General features: G+C 35.3%; 1 protein-coding gene across 21 annotated transcripts in view; it reads left to right on the forward strand.

Moving 5' to 3' along the window:
- The window catches only part of LOC109398814 (synapse-associated protein of 47 kDa), a 97,622-nt gene extending 73,947 nt beyond the window's left edge, over positions 1-23,675 (forward strand). For 19 of the 21 annotated variants that reach the window (XM_062856130.1, XM_062856136.1, XM_062856125.1 and 16 more), the window contains 7 exons: positions 538-617; positions 713-810; positions 888-1,025; positions 1,118-1,257; positions 7,455-7,582; positions 7,781-8,008; positions 21,683-23,675. In XM_062856130.1, the coding sequence (XP_062712114.1) occupies positions 538-617; positions 713-810; positions 888-1,025; positions 1,118-1,257; positions 7,455-7,582; positions 7,781-8,008; positions 21,683-21,810 (940 nt within the window). In that variant the 3' untranslated portion in view covers positions 21,811-23,675. Of the gene's footprint in view, positions 1-537; positions 618-712; positions 811-887; positions 1,026-1,117; positions 1,258-7,454; positions 7,583-7,780; positions 8,009-17,355; positions 18,890-21,682 lie in introns of those variants that run through there. The other 2 variants (XM_062856138.1, XM_062856139.1) reach the window with 2 other exon arrangements.
- Positions 23,676-24,128: the final 453 nt, after the last annotated feature.

Raw genomic sequence — 24,128 nt, forward strand, 5'->3', positions numbered from 1 at the left:
TGCGCCAAATATTGTTCTTCTCATTTGAACTGTAACATATTCTTTCTTGTGTATGGTTTAAATAATTAAGTTGAAACGTATTTTTCGTGTCTGCATAATTAATCTTCAAACTTTGTCTTGCACTGCTTCTATAATCCATAAATATAGGGCCATACTATTAGTAAGAGCTTTGCTTTTTTCCAGTTCAAACTGTAGTAAACTTGTACGAAGTATTTTGATTATTCACAGGTATTTACTTGTTCCACAATAGTTTTGAATTTTTACACTATTACACTATTTACTCACATCGAACACGATATAGTTCCTAAGTATTACCATTTTCCAATAGCTATGAAAACACGTATTTTTCGCATTTTCCCCTATAATCAACTTTTTGAAATATTTTTTAAAGAAGAAATCTAGTTTAAAACTTTATGGATTTGACTTTGTACTTTGTTAATTTTACCGTTTTTTCGATTACCAAACTAAACCGCCACTTGCTGAACTTGGAAGAATAACACCTCGGTTTTCGTTTCATGTTTTCATTTCCAACACCAGTGCCACAGGAGGAGCTGATTCTCGTCCCGCCACAGGCCCCGGAACACCAACAGACGAAAACGCCGGACAAATTGGTCAAGGTACTAGCCAACACATGTTGTTTCTTCTTTACAGTATACGATGGCGATGGTGGCAATGTTGATAGTGCTAAACAATTGCTAATACTTCTTTCCAGTTACCCACAAAGTCACAGCTGGAGCCAAATCGATCGGGTCGTTCCTGTATTCATCGTTCAATAAGGCCGGTGATAAAATTAAACACCTAAAGGATAATGTTAGTTGGCACCGCCATTTAGCGACTTCGGCACAAGAATGATGAAAGCTCTATTGTTTCCTATTTTTCCTCTCTAGACCCTTCTCGGCGAGTTCAACAAAGAGCAGGAAGCATTCATTAAGAACCAGCAGGGAGGCAGCGGTCCAGGTGCTTGCCCATGGACCGGTCACGCAAACGAAGCCAAAATTAAAGAAGAAATCCTCAGTCTGTCAGCGGTAAGCGTTGCGGGCTTTGGTTTTTGAGGAAGTAACAACAGTGCTAATTAAATTTATGCTTTCTCCGCTCTGTGTCTTCTTGTCGTCGGCAGGATCGTCGGAACTTTGTGCGAGCACCACCAGCCGGGGTTGAGTTTGAATTCGATTATGATGTCTCTTATCCCATTGCGTTAGCCATCATGAACGAGGACAAAGAGCTAGAGAAAATGCGATTTGAACTAGTACCTAAAATGTAAGTGACTTTTTTCCATCAATTAGCTGTCGTTTAATTATTAGTTAGGCTTTGTTTTACGTTTATTTTAACTAAAATATGAAAGAACTATGGTACAACGATCCGAGATGATGAGAACGATCCGAAAGATAAAATGTATTTGTTTAGGGATTTTATTCAGTACTGCAATTTTCAAGATTTTTCTGTACGCTCTCCCCCACTTGTAAGATCTTTTGTATGAAATCCTTAATATCCGGTAACCGTACACTGGGGCAAAAATTTCTTAAGAAATTCATTACAGCGCTCTTATGAAAAATCTCATAAGAAGGCTCTTATGAAAATCATAAGATATCGTATGAAACGTTTCCCGAAAAGCCAAACATATTATTGCACTCCAGCCGTTCCAACTTTCGAAGCGTCGATGGGCGCGTGAGTAAAGCACGCGTTCTCTGATTTCGACGTCCCTGGTTCGATTCCAGGTTGCGATTTTGTTTTATATTGCGCAAAAATATTTCAAAAGATGTCTTTTGAAATGATATCATAAGAATTTCTTATGGAAATCAAAACTTTTTCTGATGTCGAAATTTCATAAGACAAACTTATGCCCTTCTTAAGATGAGTTTTCTCAGTGTACCATACACGAAATTTATAATACTTTCGAAGCAATCGAACGAATTCCTAATGTTTGTCTGTAGCCTGAAGTCATCGATACCCGGCTGATCACGAATCTGAAAGAATCGTTAGATATCACCCTAACGAAGTTTGTTGAGGGCTGCAAGCCTAACCTAATGAACGTTAGCAATGAAATAGTCTCAGACTATGTTTGGGAGACCCGATAGTGCTCCGGAACCAGTTCCGGTACCGCATCGAAAGTAATCAAATGTACCATGCGACACATCACATCACAGCTTTTTTAATAACCCGAGGAACGGTTACCTGTAAAAAAGGCTCATACCACATTAGAGACTACTAGTAGGGTTGCACAACCAGCAGTTGGTGCTTCGCCGGAACTACGAAAATAAATTAAATCAATGCAATATGTGCATTAAATGTGCAATAAATATGTGTAAGAGAACAAAATCTTGACAAATTAAACCCATATAACAAACAGACGTCTCACTATACTCACTACCTATCGTTCTTGTTTTCAACGGTCAATAAAATATAGCCTAAAATGTGCATAAAAAACTTTTCCGAAGACCGCAAAGTGATGTGTGGTTGTGTATAAAGTTATATCTTAGCTTGTTAGTATCGTCTTGATATTGATCAGCCTCCAATGTTAGTGAAGGTGCTCAAGCAGTCAACTGAGAAGTCTGATAATATTCAGCCATGCTTATACGTTGAACATAACGTCGGACTATGTGCCATCAATAAGTTTTAAGTCAATGGCTTTGATAAAATGCTTGCTTTTCTTTAAAAATATCCGGATTCAGGAACACTTTGGCTTAAGTCGACGGAATGATTGTGAGAATATATTCGACGAGAAAGGCATTTTCACCACTAGGTGGATTATTTTGTTTTTTTTTTTTTTATAAATATCTCGTTTTGTCGATGAGCGGATTATATGGGATGATTGTTTGGCGATATTTTTTACAAATCCCTTATCAATTTTTGGCGGATGCACGCAAATTCGCCAGACTTTTCCTCAAAGCTTTCTAACAAATTTCTTTCAACATTTATTATGACATCCTCACCGAGAATTCTGGTGGATGCCTTATACTATCTTGGCGTGTACTCAGCTGATTGAATTCCAAAATGTGTAGCATATTCCACGAAAAGGTCATTGTAATGCCTCGGCAGATTACTGACAAGATGTGTAATAAATTATTCCCAAAACATCAGAGCTATTCAGTCATGGTTTCTCGATTTTGACGCCCCTTTACTGGTACACTTGCTGATACATTCCCATGAATGAATTGCTGGAGGAATCTCTGAAGGAACTGCTTGAGTAATTCCTGAAGGTACTGCTGGAATAACTTTTGAAAGAATCAATGGAACAACTTTTGAAGAAATTCCTGATAAAATTTCTGAAGTAATTCTAGGAATATTGAAGAAATTCTAAAGATATTTTTGAAAGTATCGGTGAAGAAATTTCAGAAGGAAGTAAAAAAACTAATGAATTCCTGAAAGAATTTCTAAAAAAAAACATATATTTTAATAATCCATACCTGGATTTTCTGAAGAAATTTTAGAATAAATAACTGAAGAAACACCTGGAAACCCCTTGAAGAATACCTTACAAATCCTTTTGAGATATTTTTGAAAAAAAAATCCTGGAGAAATCCCCTAATAAAAATCCCAAACAATTTTTTTAATGAATTCCTGGAGGAAGCCAGAAATTCCTAGAGTTATGCTTGGAGGAAATTTTACATATAGAAATACTCGGCGAAATTTCTGATAAAATCTCTGTGCGAATTTCTGCAGCAATCTCTTCAAGAATGTCTTCTAGGCTTTCCATAAGAATCCTTATAAGAATCCCTGAAAGAATCTGAAAGAATCATTGGAGGATTTTCTAAGACTCTATTAAGAATTCCTTGGAGCAATTTCTGGAAGAGAACTGTCTTGAAGGAATATCTAAAAGAAGGGTGAAGAAATTTTGGAAATTTCCTTTATAATCTATTGTAGCAATCGCTTGCAATCTTTGGCAAAAGTTCTTTAGAAAGCTTCTGGTAAACATTTGAAGGAGTTCTGAATGTTTGATTCTCAATGCATTAGTGAATCATTTTCTAAAAAAAATCCATAGAGTATTTTTGAGAAAGTTCATGGAAGGTTTTCTAGCTGAATGCTTTGAAAAATTTTTGGAACCTCTATGAAAAAAAAAATCTGAAGAATTTTTAGATGAATTTCTTGAACAATATTTGCAAGATTTTTTGAAAGGAATTCTTGAAGTATTTTGTAAAGCAATCCATGCAACATTTTTGGAAGCTATCCGTACTAGACTTTTTTCAAAGATCTCGTGGAGAAGTTTATGTAAGACATTCTAAAGTCTAGAGGAATCCCTAGAAGATTTTGTGAAAGAATTTATGACTGAAATTTTTCAGGATTTCCTGGATGATTTTTTTTAAATTAATCTACGAGGAGCTTCCAAAGGAGTATCTAAAATAATTTCTTTAAAAATCCCTGGGAGATTTTTTCAGGAACTCGTAAAATATTTTTTAAATTAATGCTTGGATACATTTCAGCATGGGTGCATGAAAGAATTAGGTAAGTTTCTATAGGAATCCCTGCAGAAAATTTCTGAATGGATCACCAATTTTTTTTAAAGTCGCTGAAGAAATTTATAAAGAAATCCCAGGAAGATCCCGACTAGAAGATTCTAACAAAAATATAACATTACTAGCTGACCCCGGAAAACTTTCTCTTGCCTACTGCGGGTTTTTGACGTTTCAAGTCTTTAGCCAAGCTCAAGTCCCCGTTCAAAATGTATGAAAAAATGATTTTCAATAACTCTCAATTTTTCGATGTTTTTTGCCTCATAAACCTTCCTTGGGTGAAAACAAACAGAACAAAACTAATACGACCAAAATTGGACCTTCCGTTCGCAAGTTATGCGCGGTCCCACGTATGCCACTGCATTTTATATATACAGCCATTCCATAGAAAAACGATATAGTGCATCTCCGATTGTCGTGATACTTGGTGGGCTTGTAGTTCTTCGGAAATAATTAGACCCGTATTTTTTTTTATTTCTTCATTAGGGTGACCAATTTTTATGTAGTCCAAAAAATCAAGATTTTTCAAAACTAAAAATTTTCAAAAAATCGTAACTTTTGAACCATTTGACCGATTTCAAACTCCTTTTTTTGTTTGAAAGCTATTGAATTGTAGTTTCCAGGAAAAATACGTTAAAGGGGCTAAAATTTTTTTTATTTTTTTTTTATTTTTATTTTTGTGTATTTTAACTTAAATGCTAATTCTACACTAGGAAGGGGCTAAAATGTAAAGAGTACTATAAAATATGCAAATACATTAGTTTTTTCACGTTTTCATGGTCTCGGGACCAAAGAGGTACCCTGGTTTTATATTTTTATCAGAAAATTCAGGAAATTTGGCGTAACATATCAAAAAATCAGAAATGTATGTTGTTTTGTTTTTGAGATATAATTTTTTGAATATAGAGAGTCATGTATTTTAGTACTAGCTACTCTAAAATTGCTTGAAATTGCAAATTCTCATAAAACTATGCTTTTTAAAGTGATTCCTGGTGGTTTTGGTATCCATAATATTATAAGGAATCAAAATATAATCAAATTTAAAAAAGTGTCTTGTATGGGAAAATTTGACCTTTTATTTTCAAAAAATCATATCTCAAAAACTAAAAAACGTACATCTCTGATTTTTTGATATGTTACGCCAAATTTCCTGAATTTTCTGATAAAAATATAAAACCAGCGTACCTCTTTGGTCCCGAGACCATGAAAACGTGAAATAACTAATATATTTGCATATTTTATAATACTTTTAACATTTTAGCCCCTTTAACGTATTTTTCCTGAAAACTACAATTCAATAGCTTTCAAACAAAAAAAGAAGTTTAAAATCGGTCAACTGGTTCAAAAGTTACGATTTTTTGAAAAATTTTAGTTTTGAAAAACCTTAATTTTTTGGACCACCCTATATGAAAATTGGTCATCCTAATGACGAAATTAAAAAAATACGGGTCTAACTATTTCCGAAGAACTACAAGCCCACCAAGTTTCACGACAATCGGAGATACACTATATCGTTTTTTATGGAATGGCTGTATATAGATAATAGATAATAAATTATAACAAACCTTGCTATTTATAACTTTATTGGGATATAATCAAGTTTTAATATCTTTGGTTTAAAAATTCTGGATAAATATCCATAGGAATTTCTTCAGTAATCCCTCAAACAATCTCTGAAATAATTTGTGAAAAATCATGGAGGAATTGGTGAAGCAATTCATGTCAGATTTCGTAAAAAATGTGACATTTATGGAAGAACGCATGTGAGATTTTCTGAAATAATCTGTAATATGACTTTTATTTAACAAGAAAAGGCGACGAAGTAGATAGCAGTACACCTACCTATTCGTACTGACACATTATTCGCCAACCAGTAAACATTCCAGACAACCAGTAATCGTATAAGATGTTGCATAAGATGATAAAGTGGAGGCCATATGCGTGCATGCCTCCATTTAGGCGCATGTAAAATGTACGCATATCGCCTCCACTTTAACATCTTATTCAATATCCTATACGATCACTGGTTGACTGGGATGCTCTATCAAGTGCCTGACATGCATCTCTAAATTTCCGAAGCACCCCTTGAGGCAATTAAGAAGAAAATCGTAGAGGATTTCCATTCTTTACAGGAAAAATATAGAAACGGAGCCGTAACTACTTTTAGTATTGATTACAGCGTGTGCCAATGATAGGAACCGTGTACCAGTTATGGTTATATTTTTTAACTTCGGTTCCTTTTCGCACTATTTGCATGCATTCCTTATGGAGTTAGCCATAACTGGTACACTATGGCGAAAAAGGGTGCAAGGAAGCCGACATTTTAAGTAAAATGATTTATATCTAACATTATTTGAGGAAAATGTGGAGTTTAAAAAAGAGCGACTATCTTTTGTGAACGTGATCTGTAGTTCACAAATTTTTTCTTGTTGATGTACATCGTTAAAGGGTGAAAATTAACTATGGCGAATAATTGGTACTAAAGCCACAATTGGTACACTTACCCTACGATGTTAATCCTATTATTTTCAAGTTGGGACAAACTTATGTCGCATTGGGAGGATTGTCGCAACAAAGGGGCCGTTCATAAACCACGTAGACTTTTTGGGGGGAGGGGGGGGTCTGACCAAAGTCTACGCTCCATACAAATTACAAAATTTTTGTATGGACAAAAGTCTACGAGGGGGGAGGGGGGGGTCTGAGATTGCCAAATTTTGGTCTACGTGGTTTATGAACATCCCCAAATAAAAGTTGCGACATTGTCATTATTGTTGCGCGATGGATGAATTTTGATTCACTGGTTAGCTACCTTCCACAAATATTATATCTAAACAAAACAAACCATGGCAAACGGACTGCAGAACTGTTTCTCTTATTATTTTGATTCTACGCGTAGTTTTTTTTTTTTTTATTTCTTGGCAAACATGAATAATGGTAACTTTAAGCACCACAACTGTTCAGAGAAATCTTCCCTTCACTTACATGTTTTTATCTACAACATTTCAGCATCACGGAAGAGAACTTCTGGCGCAACTACTTCTACCGTGTTTCTCTGATATGCCAAGCAGGAGATCTGGGTACGCTAGGTGACAAAAACGAGTTCGTCAGGCGAGGAGTCAGTGAAGATACAGAGGGTAATGTACCTTGACACTATTAGATGTCCTACTAAATCTAGCTATATTTCTTTCTGCTCAATATTGGTGTCTATTAGCCTTAATCATATCTTGCGTAGAACACATTAAACATGATGATGTTTTATGTTTTGTATTCTTTTCATGCCTTGGTTTATATTGTTTTCATTTTTCTTTATTTTTTCACTTTCTGCCGACAAGAACCACCAATAAGTCGCGAAACAGTGAAAGAGCCAATTGTTTCGAGTACAGGCGAAAATGCTGACAAAAAGGTGCAACCGTCGGTGAATGAAACGGAATTTGTGTCGGAATCGTTCAAAGCTAGTGAAGAAGCTCTCGAAGAAGTGAGAGCCGATATGAAAAAGCTCGGAATCGATACTCTTGTCAAGCAGGCTAGCGAAGGCATTGGTAATGCTGCCGAGAAAAGTGGTAAGATCTGTGGTTGATGTTCGGTCGAATTTGGGAAACGGCAACGGAAATCGCAACAATTACTGATGGTTCTTCGCGGCATTTTAGGTTCTGATGTACATGTATATACGATTTTTTTAGGTTGAAGCATTCATATGTTTTAAGTATTAACGATGGCATGATTCAAAGGGATAACTTTAATTTACTTTCAAAGATAAATACAACAACTATTGAACTGACCTGAGCACGTGCGTACGTGTGTGATTATGAAGCAATTTTGCACAAATCAGATTTGCCAACACGCACAACCCAAATGTGAAATGCATGGCTTAAATGAAAAATCATAATATCTGGTATATAAAATAAAACGTGATAGAACAATTAGCTCTCGCCAAATGCGCTACTTACAGTCTACCACTGATATCAATACTATATAGATAGAAAAAAGCATGGCATACTAACGCATTATCTCGATAAGAAAATAATTATTGTACTGAAAAGTCACAATTTTGGTACCAATATTTAATTGACGAACAATCACAACGTTTTTAGCATTTTGCGTTCGGAATTGAAAATCTTGGATGACACGCACAACTATCAATGTATTTTTGTGCATTGATTAAAATCAGTCGGACTGTAAATAACATCGAGATATTGCATAATTATGTGATTAATTAATATTAGTTTAGAAGAGAACTAAGTAGGCGCAATCGTATTACTTAATACCTAGTTCTCGTTTCACTAAGTATACGAATCATTTCAGCCTCTCAAAATGTTATTAACAGTTCTAGAAATGGTAGGTTTTCTTGAACAATTTTAAATAATCCCAAACCGCCCCCTAGAATATGTTGAATGATTTTATCGCCATAAACCATTGTTCTACAAAAACACCACCAACAGCTGACCTTACCCTGATGCTTCTCTGAATACACGTTTTTCTGTTTCAAATCTCAAGGTTTTTTTTTTTCGTTAGGCAAAATAATTACTTTTTAAATACCATAAAGCATTTTGTTTATATCCTGGAATGTTCAAGGTTATTTAACCCCTACGGGACGACTTTTTTCACCAACCTCGCCGCTGGCGCTGTAGAACGCGTCAGCGAGGTGCAAATGACCCAACCGTCCTGAAAGGGTTAAACGACCAGCTAACAAAAAAGTTATGGCCTAAACCATTTTCAAAATGGGTGCACCTCGGTGTGCACAAAATTACCAAAATCACATTTTATTGTATCGATAATATCTGCGACAATATAGTAAACCGATTTTGATGAAGTTTTCATGTTGTTTTAGTTACATACCCTAAGGAACATTCTGAGGTTCATTTGGTTTTGAAGATGTTCTGTTTCCAATTTAAAAAAAAAATCTTTCATTTTTTTCGAAAACATTTTTAAAGATTTTTTTTAAGAATGAAAATAGAAAGAATGTCCTCTCTTGTCTTTTTATGTGTAAACGTCAAGCGACAAGACAAGTGGCGCTCTCTAAGCTTATCAAGGTGGAAGCTCTCTGTAACAGTGTGTTTGATTTGTCATAAGAGAAGGTTGTGTGCGTATGTTTTGATATTCGTATACAATTAGCTGAAGATTGAACTTTCATCCGCATATAGAGCTGCGGTAGTGTCCCCCAAGCATCAGCGGAGTGGGCATTCTTGATATTGTTATTCTTTGATTTTATCGTCACTCTTCCTTTTAAATCAGAACATCTGTGACAGAATCACAACTCTCTAATAATCGAACAGGATAATACTAAGGTTAACTATTTCCTAGCACTTTATTTTGTAAATACCCTCTCTTGTATAATTTACCATAGCAAATCCACAAATCCGCATTCCTACCATACCCCACAAAACCTACACGAGGTCAACCTTTTGCCATTTCCAGGTAATCACCTTATGAACGGACCCGTCTTAAGAAATTGCTGTAACATTCGGTTTCCGTAATTGCCCCGTGAAACCCAATTAGAATGGTATCATCCCGGTATGCACACTACATCCTCATTGTGATTGGTGCCTTTTTCTAGAAATTAATCATTTGCCAGTTATCCTGATTCTAGCTCGTACCTTACATGCATCCTGTCGTCCTACATAACTTATTTTGATAATGTTTTGTGTTGTCCTGATTTGGTATGCACCATATTTCAATATATATTCCTCTTATGAGTAACACTACTGTAAGGTAATCAAAGCACACGTAGCGGATAGTGCTTGCGATGGTGAAATTTTGTTTGATTTTAATAGAAACGTACGAATTTATTTCTGAGAAATGGACTTCTATGGTAAACTGAAATATTATATTCCTAACATTCTTGTATCATAAAATGTATAATATATGTTAGATTAATTTTGTCTGACTTATCACTTCGTGTTTTACTATGCTGAGATATTACTATCACTGCAAAGGGTGTTTTTGCTGGTTTTGACGGACTATTAGTAGAGTTATCAAGATATGCATTTTCCTTAAGCTGTTTTTGTATTGCATTATTATCTTAGCTGATATAAGTTTTCATAAACTAAAACTTGTGTATATCTTATTTTGATTGTTATCATACAGCACGTTCAATAATACATTCTGAGTGTCTAATGTATATTATATAGAATGTGGCTAAGTGAAACAGATTCAGTAAGATGGAACCCATAACAAAAAACAAGATTAAAATTTTATAAAATTTTATATTTCAATTTATTTTCTAAGTTTACCAATGCCACTATCATTTTCTGTTTCAACTAGCCACCAAGTATAAGGCTTAGTCACTTACACAATGATTGTCACCTAAGAATGGATCCTCATAACTTCTTAAAGACCTTTAAAAGGTCCTTTTCTTAAGATGGACCTTTTAATTTAAGGTACCCCGGGGCAACCATTTTTTTAAATTACCGTAATCTGGAGTGAAGTTGATCACTTTTCCTCTATTTTTTTTTACAATGAAATCAGGTACAATGCAAATGATTCCAAACAAATATCACTGAATGGACCTGTATTAAGTTCCGTATACGAAATTATTACAACAAACTGCAACAGTTTGTAAAAAAAAATCAAATAGCCAAATTTGAAAACTTTCAATTCGGGGTGAAGGTCATCAATCAATAACATAACATTCTAAGATTGGAAAATTATTGAACAAACTTAATTTGATGATGCAAAATCTGAATAAGTTTCTAAAATTCTCACAACTGATGTTTACCCACATTAAACGCCTTATGATAGGCAATTTATTAAAAAATCGTCTTGCTTGCTATTTTCAAATATAACTTATATGTTAACATGAATTTTAACTAAAACATGGGTTCAATATGCTTACCAAGAATGAATAAAAGTCTGATATACATATAATACGTCGATGAAAAGCCATCTTTTGAAAGGTAGTCTTTTTACTGAGTCAACACATCCAAAATAGTCGATATTTTTTCATGTTAAATCTGACACAATTGGCAAAAAAAAACCTTCAAAGAGTCACACAATTGATTTACGTCAAAAGTTCTTACATTGAAACAGAATTGTAGCATGCTCTACAGTTGAAGGACATGGATTCCATAGTGATCAGCTTCACCCCGCTGATCAACTACCCCCCAGATTATTGATTATTGATAATTGTGTTAATCTTTCTTTGATGTTTTCCTTGCGCAAGCAAAAGGTACATGGTTCATTTTTTAACAAGTACTGGCTGTCTTAGTACGTGTTAAGTTACTTTAAAAATATTCAGTTACTTTAAAATATTAATATTGATTTGGGGTAACATTGATCATGATCATTAAAAACCCTATTGCTTAGGCCTGAAGTACCCAGGGTCAAATATTTGACAAGCAAAGAACTCAAGAAACAACATCAGTTTGACACTAATGAAAATTCGATCGAGTCAAACAAGATGTTTGAGCATTGGCCTATTTTTTGGGACAAATATTTGACTCTGTGTACTAACAGCTTTACTAAATTCGGGGTCCCTTATTTTGAATATGTTGCCTAAATTCTTACAAGTTAAGTACTTTTTGAGTTATTTTAGGATAAAAATCTCTAAACCATGATAAACGCCTAGTACAGAAGTACACACTTTCATATATATATATTCTTGAAAATATGGCTACTCAACTAACATTTTCAGCGCTATAAGCTTCAGTCATTTGAATTCTGTTGTGTAACCATCGAATGGAAGCAGTCAGTGCTGAAAAAATGGGAAGCTAGTCAAATACAAACCATAAGCTAATATACCAGTGCTGAAAATTTCATTTCGTCATATCTAAATTCAACTACCTACAGCTCACTTTAGAAGCTGAACCTGAGAATACGGTATGTGAAAAACTTGTGCGGCTAGACCAGTTCTGCAAGAAAGTCACGAAAAAACCGTTATTTTTCAAATATTTAAGGTAAATGTCACGGAATATCTTCGGAAAATGCCAAATGATATTCACCGTGAATATCATTGGCATTTTTCGAAGGTAGTCCGTGACATTTACTTTAAATATTTGAAAAATAGCGGTTTTTCCGTGACTTTCTTGCAGAACTGGTCTAGCCGCACAAGTTTTTCATATATCATATTCTCAGGTTCAGCTTCTTAAATGAGCTGTAGGTGATTGAGCTTAGGTATGACGAAATGAATTTTTCAGCACTGGCTAATACACGGCTGCAAAACTCGGTTTTCAGCTACCAAACTCGGTTTTCAGAAGTCAATCGCTTTTCACTAGGACTGCCTTTACTGCACTCTATTTCAACTCCGGAAGATTTCTCGAAAGATGTGAAAACTTGAACAAATCGATTAGGAGTTCTCACTAACAAAACAGCTGCTACTATACAGTACCATTCGTAATACATACTGACAAATCCACAAACCAGCAGCGCTTTCAAGGCCGTTGCGATATCATCACAGCTAGAAGCTAGTAATAACGAAACTGTTGGTATATCAACACAGCTTGTCGGATGTGAACATTATTGTCAAAACTAACTTTAAGCGGGATATATAGCTACAACAGAACTACTTTACAGCTATCCATCTTTATGCTGTGAAAACTTTTATCCAATTCCGGAAGATTTGCCGGAAGATGTGCAAATCAAATAAGAGTCCCAACGAATGAAACAGCTGCTTTTATACAGTACATTTTGTATTTTTGCCAAATACACAAAACAGCAGCGCCTTAGAACTTGTTGACGCATCCACACAGCTAGTTCATTGTAAACATGATTGTGTTTGACGTTTGAAGTTGGGTAAGGTTTCTTGTGGCACAATTATAAAGCCTTGTCTGGAGTAAAACAAAACGGGCTATTTTCTATGCTATTTATGTGTAGTAGCGCGGCAGCGAGAACATCATCGGGACCAGTGGATACGGAGATCGGGAGTTCGATTCCAAGTATCGGCAATTTGAAAAGCTATATTTCCAGTTGCACTTGTATTGCGTCGCGGAAGATATCCATAACCTAATTATTTTAATCAAATAATTTGGGGTTGCCGTATAATTATTATTTAACAACTGTAAAAAGGCTGAAAAAGCGCCTTCTCAAGATGTTATTCAGTTAGTGGTTACATAGGAGCGGAAAAAAGAGCTATGACTTGGTGGCATAGAAACTGCTCGCACAGCTAATACATGTGCATTAAGTTCGTCAGATTCATAGAAGCTTCCGTTCATATGCTTGCATAGAAGCTTCCGTTCATATGTACAACACAGTAACTCAGCATCATGCCGTATTGAGGACGCTTTGTTGACGTCTTGGTTGACGTTTATATCCACAATAAATGTTAGTTTGGTAAACCATTACTTGATCTTATTATGGCGACCGTGACATATTTATAGTCACACTGTTGGCGCAACACATATCAAAGCAAAATGTTTCATGCTCACTAGAGCCACCTACTAGCGCTAACATACAGTAGACGTTCGCTCGGTTCAAGCGCTTTAACTGCAATGATTTTTAACTGTAAGTCCGCTAAGTGCAACAATTTTGCAGTTATCGCACCGCTATCCGTCAAACTGAAATGTCAAAGCCGATGCGATGTTTTTTGCATGCACTTTTGTTGCAATGCGATATTTTCCGAATGCACATTGGCTGCATTTTGCAGCAACTGACTGTTCTTTGACGTCTGTCAGTTGTTGCAGTTATCGAATTTCTTTTGGTAAGTGAAACGTAAACATGTTGCAGTTATCAAACGTCTACTGTATACCCAATTCTCGATTTACACGAGCGATTGCGCGAGCGTGTAAAAAAATCCGAAATTTGTTTGTCAAAGGCATATTTGTTCATGATTTGTCGATAAATCCTTGTGAGAAATCACATTACTTTTTTACGCGGTACGTATCTCCCCCATGCAAAATGAGAATCGAGTATAGTAAATTACGTACTCCTATAGGAGAGTTTCTAAATTTTTCAACAACGTTGCAAGACCAGTCCCACAAGAAACATTCAAGGTCTTCATCGACACTTCAAAAATGCCCATTGATATTCATTATAATCCCGTAACGTGCTTATTGGTTAAGCAAGCCGTATATCTACATTTCACCTGCTTACTGTTCTATCATAATAATTAATCTACAAAACTGCCCCTTATTGGCAATTGTACTGCTACTGAAAATGTGACAACTGTTGCATAGCACGATCTTTTCAATCTCTAAGCAAAAAAATACAGTCCAGTACATCTGAAATTGCATAAATGGCCTCTTTTTTAAGCGTAGAGTAAAGTAAGAAGGATTGGGAGAGGAATAGAAAATGCATCGGGAGAAGAAGCGTGGAATTTTAAGCATATATTAGTGTCCTTTTCGATAGTCTGAGGGATAAACATTTAATCAGTCGTATACTAGGCCAAAACCTGCATTTAAGCATATACGGCTTATTTTGCTGTAAAGGCGCATTTCAACTGCTTATTGGGTTGCCTGGGTAATTATCAATTGGATTTTCGAAAACATTCTATGACAATGTCCTTAAATACTTATCAGATTGCTTTGATCTGACATGGAGACCGTGATGTTGAGGCAACATCGCAGCAAAAAGAGCCACCTACTGGAGAAAATATGCAGGGGATAGACAAAATGATCGGGACAGGCAAAATTTTCACTTTCCGAAAAATGTTCAACTAACTGTAACTTTTAGAAAAGTGCATCGAATATTCTCAAATTTTTACTGTAAGTTCTTCAATTAGTTGTGAATCAGTGGACAAAATTTGGAAAAGATTAGACAATTCTTCACGAAGTTATAAAGATTTTTGAAAAAGATAAAATTATCCGATAGCCAACTTTGAGGTGTTATACCTCCGGATTCAATGAACCGATTGCAATGAAATTTTGACCATTCATGACTTATATAATGAACTCTGGAAAACATTTGACTTAACTTAAAATTTTTAACAAGTGAAAAAGTTATAGCGATTTTATTTTTTTCACGATTTTTTAGTAAATTGGTCTATTTTTAATATGCATCCCATTACTTTTTCAATTTATTGGCGGCTATGTTGTTACTTTCCCACAAAACGCATTTATATATAAGTCAATTAGAGGGAAACTAAATGAACTATAATTTGCATCTTGAATTTTGAAACGATGTTGATGTTTTGGATAATTTGGTGTTTTATTAGAAAAATAATCCAATCGTTATAATTTTCTTCCGTGTTAAGAATATTAAAGTAAGTGGATGGTTTTTCATAGTTCATTATATAAGTCATTAATGGTCAAAATTTCATTACATTCGGTTAATTGAATCCGGAGATATAACAGCTCAAAGTTGGCTATCGGATAACTTTACCATTTTCAAAAATCTTTATAACTTCGTGAAGAATTCTCCGATCTTTTCCAAATTTTGTCCACTGATACACACCTAGTTGAAGAACTTACAGTAAAAATTTGAGAATATTTGATGCACTTTTCGAAAAGTTACAGCTAATTGAACATTTTTTGAAAAGTGAAAATTTTGCCTGTCCCGATCATTTTGTCTATCCCCTGTTCCTGTACATCCGATTCTCAATTTTGAGTGGGTGTCCTCGATGATGTTACAGTTCAAACATTTTTTTAAGAGATAGATAGGTGTCAGATAAGGCCAATTTTGGCGTTTTGAAATTTGTGAAAAAAACCCTCACCGTTTTTTTTTTGCACGGTTGTGTAGAAAAACATCCATAATATTTTTTTGTCTAACTCGTATTTTTTTTCCTAATTTTTCGAAAAATCATATTACTTTTTACACGGCACGCATCGCCCATGCAAAAAGGGAATCGGTTGTATAGTAAATTACGTACTATAGGAGAGTACTTATTCTTTTCAACAACGTTGCAAGACCAGAAAGTCAACGAAAAAAATGTTCCATTCCAACTTAATCTTTCAAAGTTTTCATCGACACTTAAAAAATGCCCATTGAATATCAATTGGATTTTCGAAGCCATTCTATGACATTGTCTTTGAATATTAGATTGCATTGAATATTAGATTGCATTGATCTTACATGGCGACCGTGACACATTTATAGCTACATTGTTGACACAAAACCTATCAAAGCAAAATGTTTCATGCTCACTAGAGCCACTCACTGGAGCAAATATTAACTAAATTACGTACTATAGGAGAGTATATTACGTACTACTGGAGACACTAGCCCTCCAACATGACTCATTATTCCACGATAATTGCAAAAGATCTCAAAATAGATCACTGGTCGTTAATGAATTAATGCAAAATCACTTGTCAGTGCCCATTTCTACGAGAAGCATATTTCTTACTTGATTCATGCCATCATAATGAATACAGAAATAAAGTTTAAAGATTTAGTTCATATGTTAGTTCTTAGTTATCCTATCCTTTCGTCATAAAATAGTACGATCATTTTGTTTTATCATCCAATCATAGATAAATACACCAACACATATTCGAACAGATATGATCAATCCGCGAATGACGGATTACATTCAGCTACAGCAAATGTAGAGTCTTGAAACCGATTTCGCAAATAGGGTTGCCAGATTCACTTACTGTGGCTATATAGTTACTGGTGGAATAGCACTCTGAAGCTTTCTGAAGCTTCCAATCAAAAACATACTTTAGGCTGTTTGAATCGACTTTAGTAGATGTATATGTGTACAACTGCACTAATTCGGTGTGACAGAGCTAACGTTTGGAGGAAGTTAATCTGGCAACTCTGTTTTCACTTGTCCATATAGTTTCAATATCATTTTTGATTTCCTGTAGCGTATTGCAATAGTATCATGGCACAACTTTATTATGTGTATTTTTATGACGTATGTTTTCCAAGTCCAGCTTTCACTGTAAAATATTGAATTTCTCGCTTATCAAGCATTATTTCTATATTAAGTTGATTTTATAGCTTAGCTAATATTATGTGCGACGGAATTATGACTAATAGTATACTTTTCTTATTCCTTCTTGCTTTCAATCAACAATTGATAATCAAACAGCCTAAAGACGTAGTTACAATATTTAAGAACATAGACCCATTACGCCCGTATCAAGACAGATGGTCATGGAAGACAGCAAACAAACGTTACAATATTCATGAAAAGATATGTAACTAACTCCAAAAGTAAAAAATAATTACCGATAGTTTCATACCGTAAACCCATCTTAGCTAATATACAGCAACACACAAGGATGGAGCAGGAGGATTTTTCCCTTCATATAACACGATCATACGAGCACACAAAGAAAAATCAGAATCAATTATGCCATACCTTAAATTTTAGTATAATCCCTGTACAATTCAAAACACACATCTTGATGTAGAGCATGGTTACGTTAGTATGTATATTTGGAGAAGCCATAACGAGTCCTGAATCAATCAGAAAGTGTTCTCGTTCTATTCTGAATTGTTTAGTTTATTTCTCGTGATTCGGTGCTAAAGACCACCGATAGTTATCCCTGACAAGTATCGTTTCCATACCTAAACTACTCGAAAGTAAACTATCAAACACAATAAGTGTACTTTTCTGTCTTGATGTGATTTTTCTCGTAACCTCAGAGTAATGTTAACCCCAGAAGAAAGCAAGGAAGGCTATGCGAAATATCTAATGGCTTACCACTTGATGGCATATGTTTAAGAGATCCGGTGAACGAACCTCTAATATGGCTGTGGCTTGTCTTATTCACAAACACCTATCCCGGCATTGATCGAAAGCCCGATAAGATGAAAACCAAAATCTATTTTATTCTAATTCACAACCCACCGAGGCCGAGATTCTCGTATAAAAATAAATTGCGCTGATTTATCTTCATATATTGGAGCCACAACTTGTCCGACACATGCACCTGTTTAATCTTCCAACCAAATCTAACCTAAATATTGTTAAGCTGCAGACATTTTCCCCGAAACCGAGTTAAGATATATGTAATTGGCTTGAACTTGTTTTCTTTGGTTCAGTAATTTTAATTTTCACAACCCGGATACAACTCCGCGTGAATGCCATTTCAAGACGCTAAGCTGTAACAAAACCCAAGAGTAGTCTGTATAAAACCACATATTTCGCGTTGAACTTTACGAAAGATTATCATTAAATAGCAGTATTCATATATATACTAACAAATCGAAAGAAGGGAATGAAATTAAAGATTTTTTCAATGTTGTGCATTTCGTTAAAATCTATACATCTTTGACGACAAAAATAATATATACAAAAACCATTAAAAGAGGAAAAAAGCTAAAACTAATTATTCAAGGGTGTAGGATGTTAAGAAACTGATAAAGGGAAATATTAAAACATACAAATATTAATATATGTACTTATTTAAAGAAAATATTTAATTCGTTGAAACTCAATTACAAAGAAGAGAAACCACACGTAATTTAAGAGAAAAGACAATACAACCCAACAACGTCGTTGAGAATCAAGATGAATCAAAGTAACATAGGTGAACGCAAAAACAAAAAAAAGTAACCAGTCCGAAATCGTGTGGAAACAGCATGGGTATGGCATGGGGTCATACATGCGCAGCAAAGAGCGACAGACGAAACGACGAGCACATTAGATCGATATATGTACTTAGGTCGAAACAGACAGAAAGGTAAAGTTTTCAGATTGGCATGCAGAAGTGTACAGAAGTAGAAATGTTGGAGAACTCTCTTCAGTTGCAACTCTCTAGCTAAAGTCTGCTGTCGACTAGTTTACATTTGAACACGCTTACACATACAGACGTTTAACAATTCGCACACACACATATCGGAGTTTTATATTTGAAAATAGGCCACAACGATGTCTGATTTAGTTTGGAATTCCGGTGTCTGCATTTAGTGGATCTCATACAATTTGAAATATTAGTAACGAATGATACGAATTACGAATTTGGCAAATAATATGGAAGTGCACAAAGAACACTAAGCGGAGACGCAGACTCTGCACCAGTTGGAATGTCCCGTCAGAAAATCGAATAAGTTACAGAACTGTTAAATAACGACTTGTGAATTTTCTTTTTTCCGGAACTTTTCTGGAAATTTTCATGATAGCTCTAGAGTCTTACAATACGATTCAGAAATAAGAAAAAGAGGCAGCCAGCTTTTTTATTACTCTCTGGGATTCGAAAATGTATTTTGACTTCTTCATGATCTGTTGCTAATTATTCATCCAAAAAGTTTGAATATTGCTTAAGTTAACGGTGATCATAAAACTTCAAAAGAAATTATTGACTAACTCCAACCAATTACATTTTGAAATACCACGAGATTTTGAAATCAAAATATAGAAAATTCAGTGATCGCTCTGATTGGTCATGGTAGAGAGCCTGAAGAAGACGGCACCTGGTTTCTTTTCGCTCTATTGTTCAAGCAGGCATTTCAAAATTTGTCATCGTTTGACAACAGATAATGATAACGGAAAACGCATGAAAACTTCAGTATGATGAACAATACAGCACAGTGATATTCTCGCGATACGCTGTCGAACATGATGATTGTTATTGCTTTTTTCACTGAAAATTTTCCTTGCTTCGCTGAACAACATGACGTTTTCTTCCAGCGAAGGCTTACGCGATACAGAAAATCGCTGAATTTCACACTAACACTGCAGAAAATCTGTCAACAATAACTCAATACACATGCATTTTTAGCGAAAAGATCTATTTGCGTGACAACAATCCACTCCCATGACTACCGGGCGGCCGCCGTCAAATATCAGGATTGCCAACTGTCCGGCGACTGCTGTTAGTTTTCTTTGTCGCCGAATCTGGCGCTGGGTCTTCGGCGCGGAAACCCAAAGGTGGGAATAAAATTTTGGGGTTTGCGCGCAATACAAAGAAGGGTAGCGCTCTGATGATGCCTTTCAAGTTCGTTAAGTTGTCAAAGTTTCCAATTCAAGGCAAGCAGCAATAATAGAGTTAATAAACTATAGAGGAAGAATGTCGCTGGCGTCGCTGCCGAAACATCTCTTGCTGGCGGAGATAGGCCGGGCTATAAGTGTCAAAGCGAAAAAGTATGCAGTTTGACAGATAGATACCCGACATGTTTGCGAGCGAGAACAAAGGGAACAGCAGCGACATTCGTCCTCTATAGTTTATTAACTCTATTGCAGCAATGAATCGCAGATTCCTGAATTCAAACAATATCAGACCTACGTCGGCAAGCTATTCGTTGAATTAATTGTTTGGTTTGCGCGTGATACCACCTTTTCTCTCAACGCGGCTTCACTCTCTGTTTGCCTACAAAAAATCATCAGTCAAAAAGTTCTATAGCAAAATTATGTAATGCAATAAACTGTATAGACAAATATAAATTTTAAGGCAATTAAAAATAAGCTGTGATTAATTAAACATTGGAAACTACAATGAAAAGAGTGTATTATCGGGTCGGCGGACGAAGCTAGCAGATCACTTATTTTAACCACAAAAGAGCAGATTATATTAAACGGAGCGTGATTCATTATGGAAAGTGGTGCATCCATGTGTGAGGGTGTGTACATATACATCGCCACTTCCTGTAACGACACACCGTTCTAGAGACAATGAAAGGATGATTCTAATTACGATTGTTTTTATCGGATTCAGTATTTATCGAAATGTAACACGATAGAATTTTAATTTCCACTCAACATGACATAGATAAACGGATGTAGTTTTTGATGTAAGCCATTACTCACTAGGCAGAACACTGAAGGGGATCACCAGTCTTCATTCATCAATACCAGAATCAACCGATATGAGATTGACGTTTACCTTCAGTGCATCAGTGCTGCCAACTCACAAACGTTAAAATCAGCTTTAAACGCCTTCAACGATGAAAATTACTCGAGCGTTGTATCCGTTTGTCTGTGCTACTACTATAATGGCAATAGGCGAAAGAAAAGCGTGATGCTATTGTTCAATAGGTTCATTTATTCACACAACTAGTTGATCGTTATTTATGCCAACAGCGTGCGTAACTCTGGTAATTATTTAGGTTGGTAACGTTAACGTAGATACGGATAGATTAAATAGTACAATAAATAGCCGAGAAAAAAATGAATGCTTTACCGCAGGACAGTGCTTTATAGCCACAGTAGGTAACAAATCTAACGAGATATTCGAAAAACCACTTTGCTTTGCTGTTGAATCATTTAGAAAAAGGACGATTTTCGTTGTGGGTTATTGGTTTTTAAAACGCTTACTCAATTTAATCCGTTTCTAAAAATTTCCGTTTTCCTACTCCCCTTCGAACATCGACACCACCAATCTGCGCACCTCGAATAAACGCAATTGTTATTTGAATTCAAAAACACACAATGTGGACCTTAAACACGCCACCAACGAACACTCCATGCGTAGAAGAGCAATGGGAAAAGGATTTGGAAGCGGAGCTGCAGGATTACGAAGTGGTAAACGATGGAAACGATCGCTCCAACTGGGAGAAAGATGTGGACGAGCTGTTGGACGACGAAACCGATTTGAAATAAAATAAATGTTTCAATCAGTTGCTTTGTAACGTGATGAATTGTACTGTAAATAAGTGAATGAGGTCTGATAAGATTAATATTTAGTGCTTATAGGTAAAAGTTTTGTTGTAGATTCATTCTCCGTTTAGTGGTGATCCGAAATCATTTTCACATTTTTCAATTATCGCTTATTTAGTTTAAGTAGATGAACTGATTTTTGGTGAAAATAATTCCTTTTTTTATACATTAAATTAACTGTGATTATGTCAGTTTGTTATGACTAGCACTTATTTTTACTGTAAGGGCTTATATCTATCTGAGGATTATGAAGAAACGCGCTGAAGGACACATCGTATTACAAAGTAATTGATCCACATAAAGCTAGAAATCAGGTCTAAACAGAAATAAAAATCGAAGCTTCATCTAGCACTCACCATTTATGATGAGATTTTGACGAACAACAAAGTTAAGTATGACGTCATTCGATTTTTCATTGTCCTTCTGCTGAAAGCACGAACTTTTCTTTTCCTCCAATTTGTTACTTTCCAATCTTCTAGAATATACAAGCGTGCAGCAGTCCAACAGCCATTATTTGAAAAGGTTTTAATAAAATACTTCTTCCAAAGAAACTTTTAATGAGTATTCAAATGATTCTCACTCGGTTTTCCAATTGTATTGCTCTGAAAACGACTTAGCAACTTATAAATAGTAAAATGTTGTACGGTACTCAGACTGGTGAACATTCTCATACCGGCGAGAAAAAGAACGTTTTACCTAATCTATCATTGTTCATGTATTAAAACACCGAGCCCTTTAACGTGACATGGAAACTATTGAAACTAATCTACTGTACTGTAAAATAGTAATCCCACTACACACACGAAATAAGTTCATAAATTCAGAAACCGATGTTTAGCTACGGTAAAATCGCTGTGAATTATAAATAACCAAACCCAACCAGACCTGACTCTTGATCATTAGACCAACTTCAACATCTTCAGTCAAACTTTTCGTTCCTTCTCATAACCATTCTTCAATCTAGGACACTTCTTTAACATTTCCAAATAAAAAAAAATGATTTATCACAAGAATTTGCTGAAAAGTGACGATACTTCAATCCATTTTACGAAATTATACTGATCATGCAACACTTCTTCCAAAAAAAAATTCTCTACGATTATTAAAAATGACAAACGAAGCAGAATTAAATATAACGTTTATAAAAGGCTAAGAGGCACTTGAACGAAAAAAAAAACACAACACAATCTAACGTGAGAACTTAAGAACACTAATATCAAACACAGACAAAAGAAAGAATAAGAAACATTTCATCGCACAGATTTAGAGAAAGCAAAAGACAAACAGAATTACACAAACAGAAGGTTAGCCTAGTCGACTTTTCGTTTTTCATAAAACAAATTCTTGTTCATTGTAAACAAATGGAACGCCGTACAGCGCCGAGGGGCAACGCTGTGCGCATCTTTAAAATACGAAAAACCAAACTAATTCCACACAACTCAAACTGCTGGCAAAAGGCATCCCACTAAACAACTCGATCTGTTCAGTAGTGACTCTTAATGTTCGATCGAGCCGGAAGGAGATGCTGCAGTTTTTAGATATTTAACAACCAGCAATCAACAATTGTTTTCGGTTCTTTTCCTCTTTCGTTGATCTTCAATCTCTTCAAACTCGTGAATCCGACGAAATTATGGATGCATTGTATTCTGTATTTATTGACAACTGGAAATAAGATTGTTTGATATATTGAACTAAATATAAATATACATATTACGATATACTACCGAATATATAGCATTAATATGTGTAAGAAATCAGTAATAACAGTAAATAAAATAAAAAGAGGGATATTGTGAACATTCAATGAATTGTGGCATTACTTTTCATTCACACTAATACATACCGAACTATCCTAATACATACCGAACTATTCAAATCTGCCGGGAAAGATTGCTTCAACAGGGAGAAGAGGCAATTTGTCCACTGTTAACCGAAATATTCAAAGCGAGATCGCAAGATCGGGAGATTTCTACCGATTTCGGAGGTACGCACAGCTATCTGTTAGATCTATGAAGGGCTGTCCTGAACTATCGCCCTTACTGTGCACTATGGGGTGGCTCCATACAAACAGGAGGCTAAAAATATGTTTGCGCCAATTTTATAATGTCTTGTTCCTATTCGTATGAAAAACACCTCATGAATACTTTTAAGGTCTCCAAACTCCTTGGAATTCAGTCCTACTATATCTATAAAAGTTGTATCAATAAACACGTACAGTAATTGTGATCCATTGATGTTATGTTTTGTTAAGGCATATGTTT

Source organism: Aedes albopictus, chromosome 3, assembly GCF_035046485.1.
Source record: "Aedes albopictus strain Foshan chromosome 3, AalbF5, whole genome shotgun sequence".
NCBI classification, from domain to species: domain Eukaryota; kingdom Metazoa; phylum Arthropoda; class Insecta; order Diptera; family Culicidae; genus Aedes; species Aedes albopictus.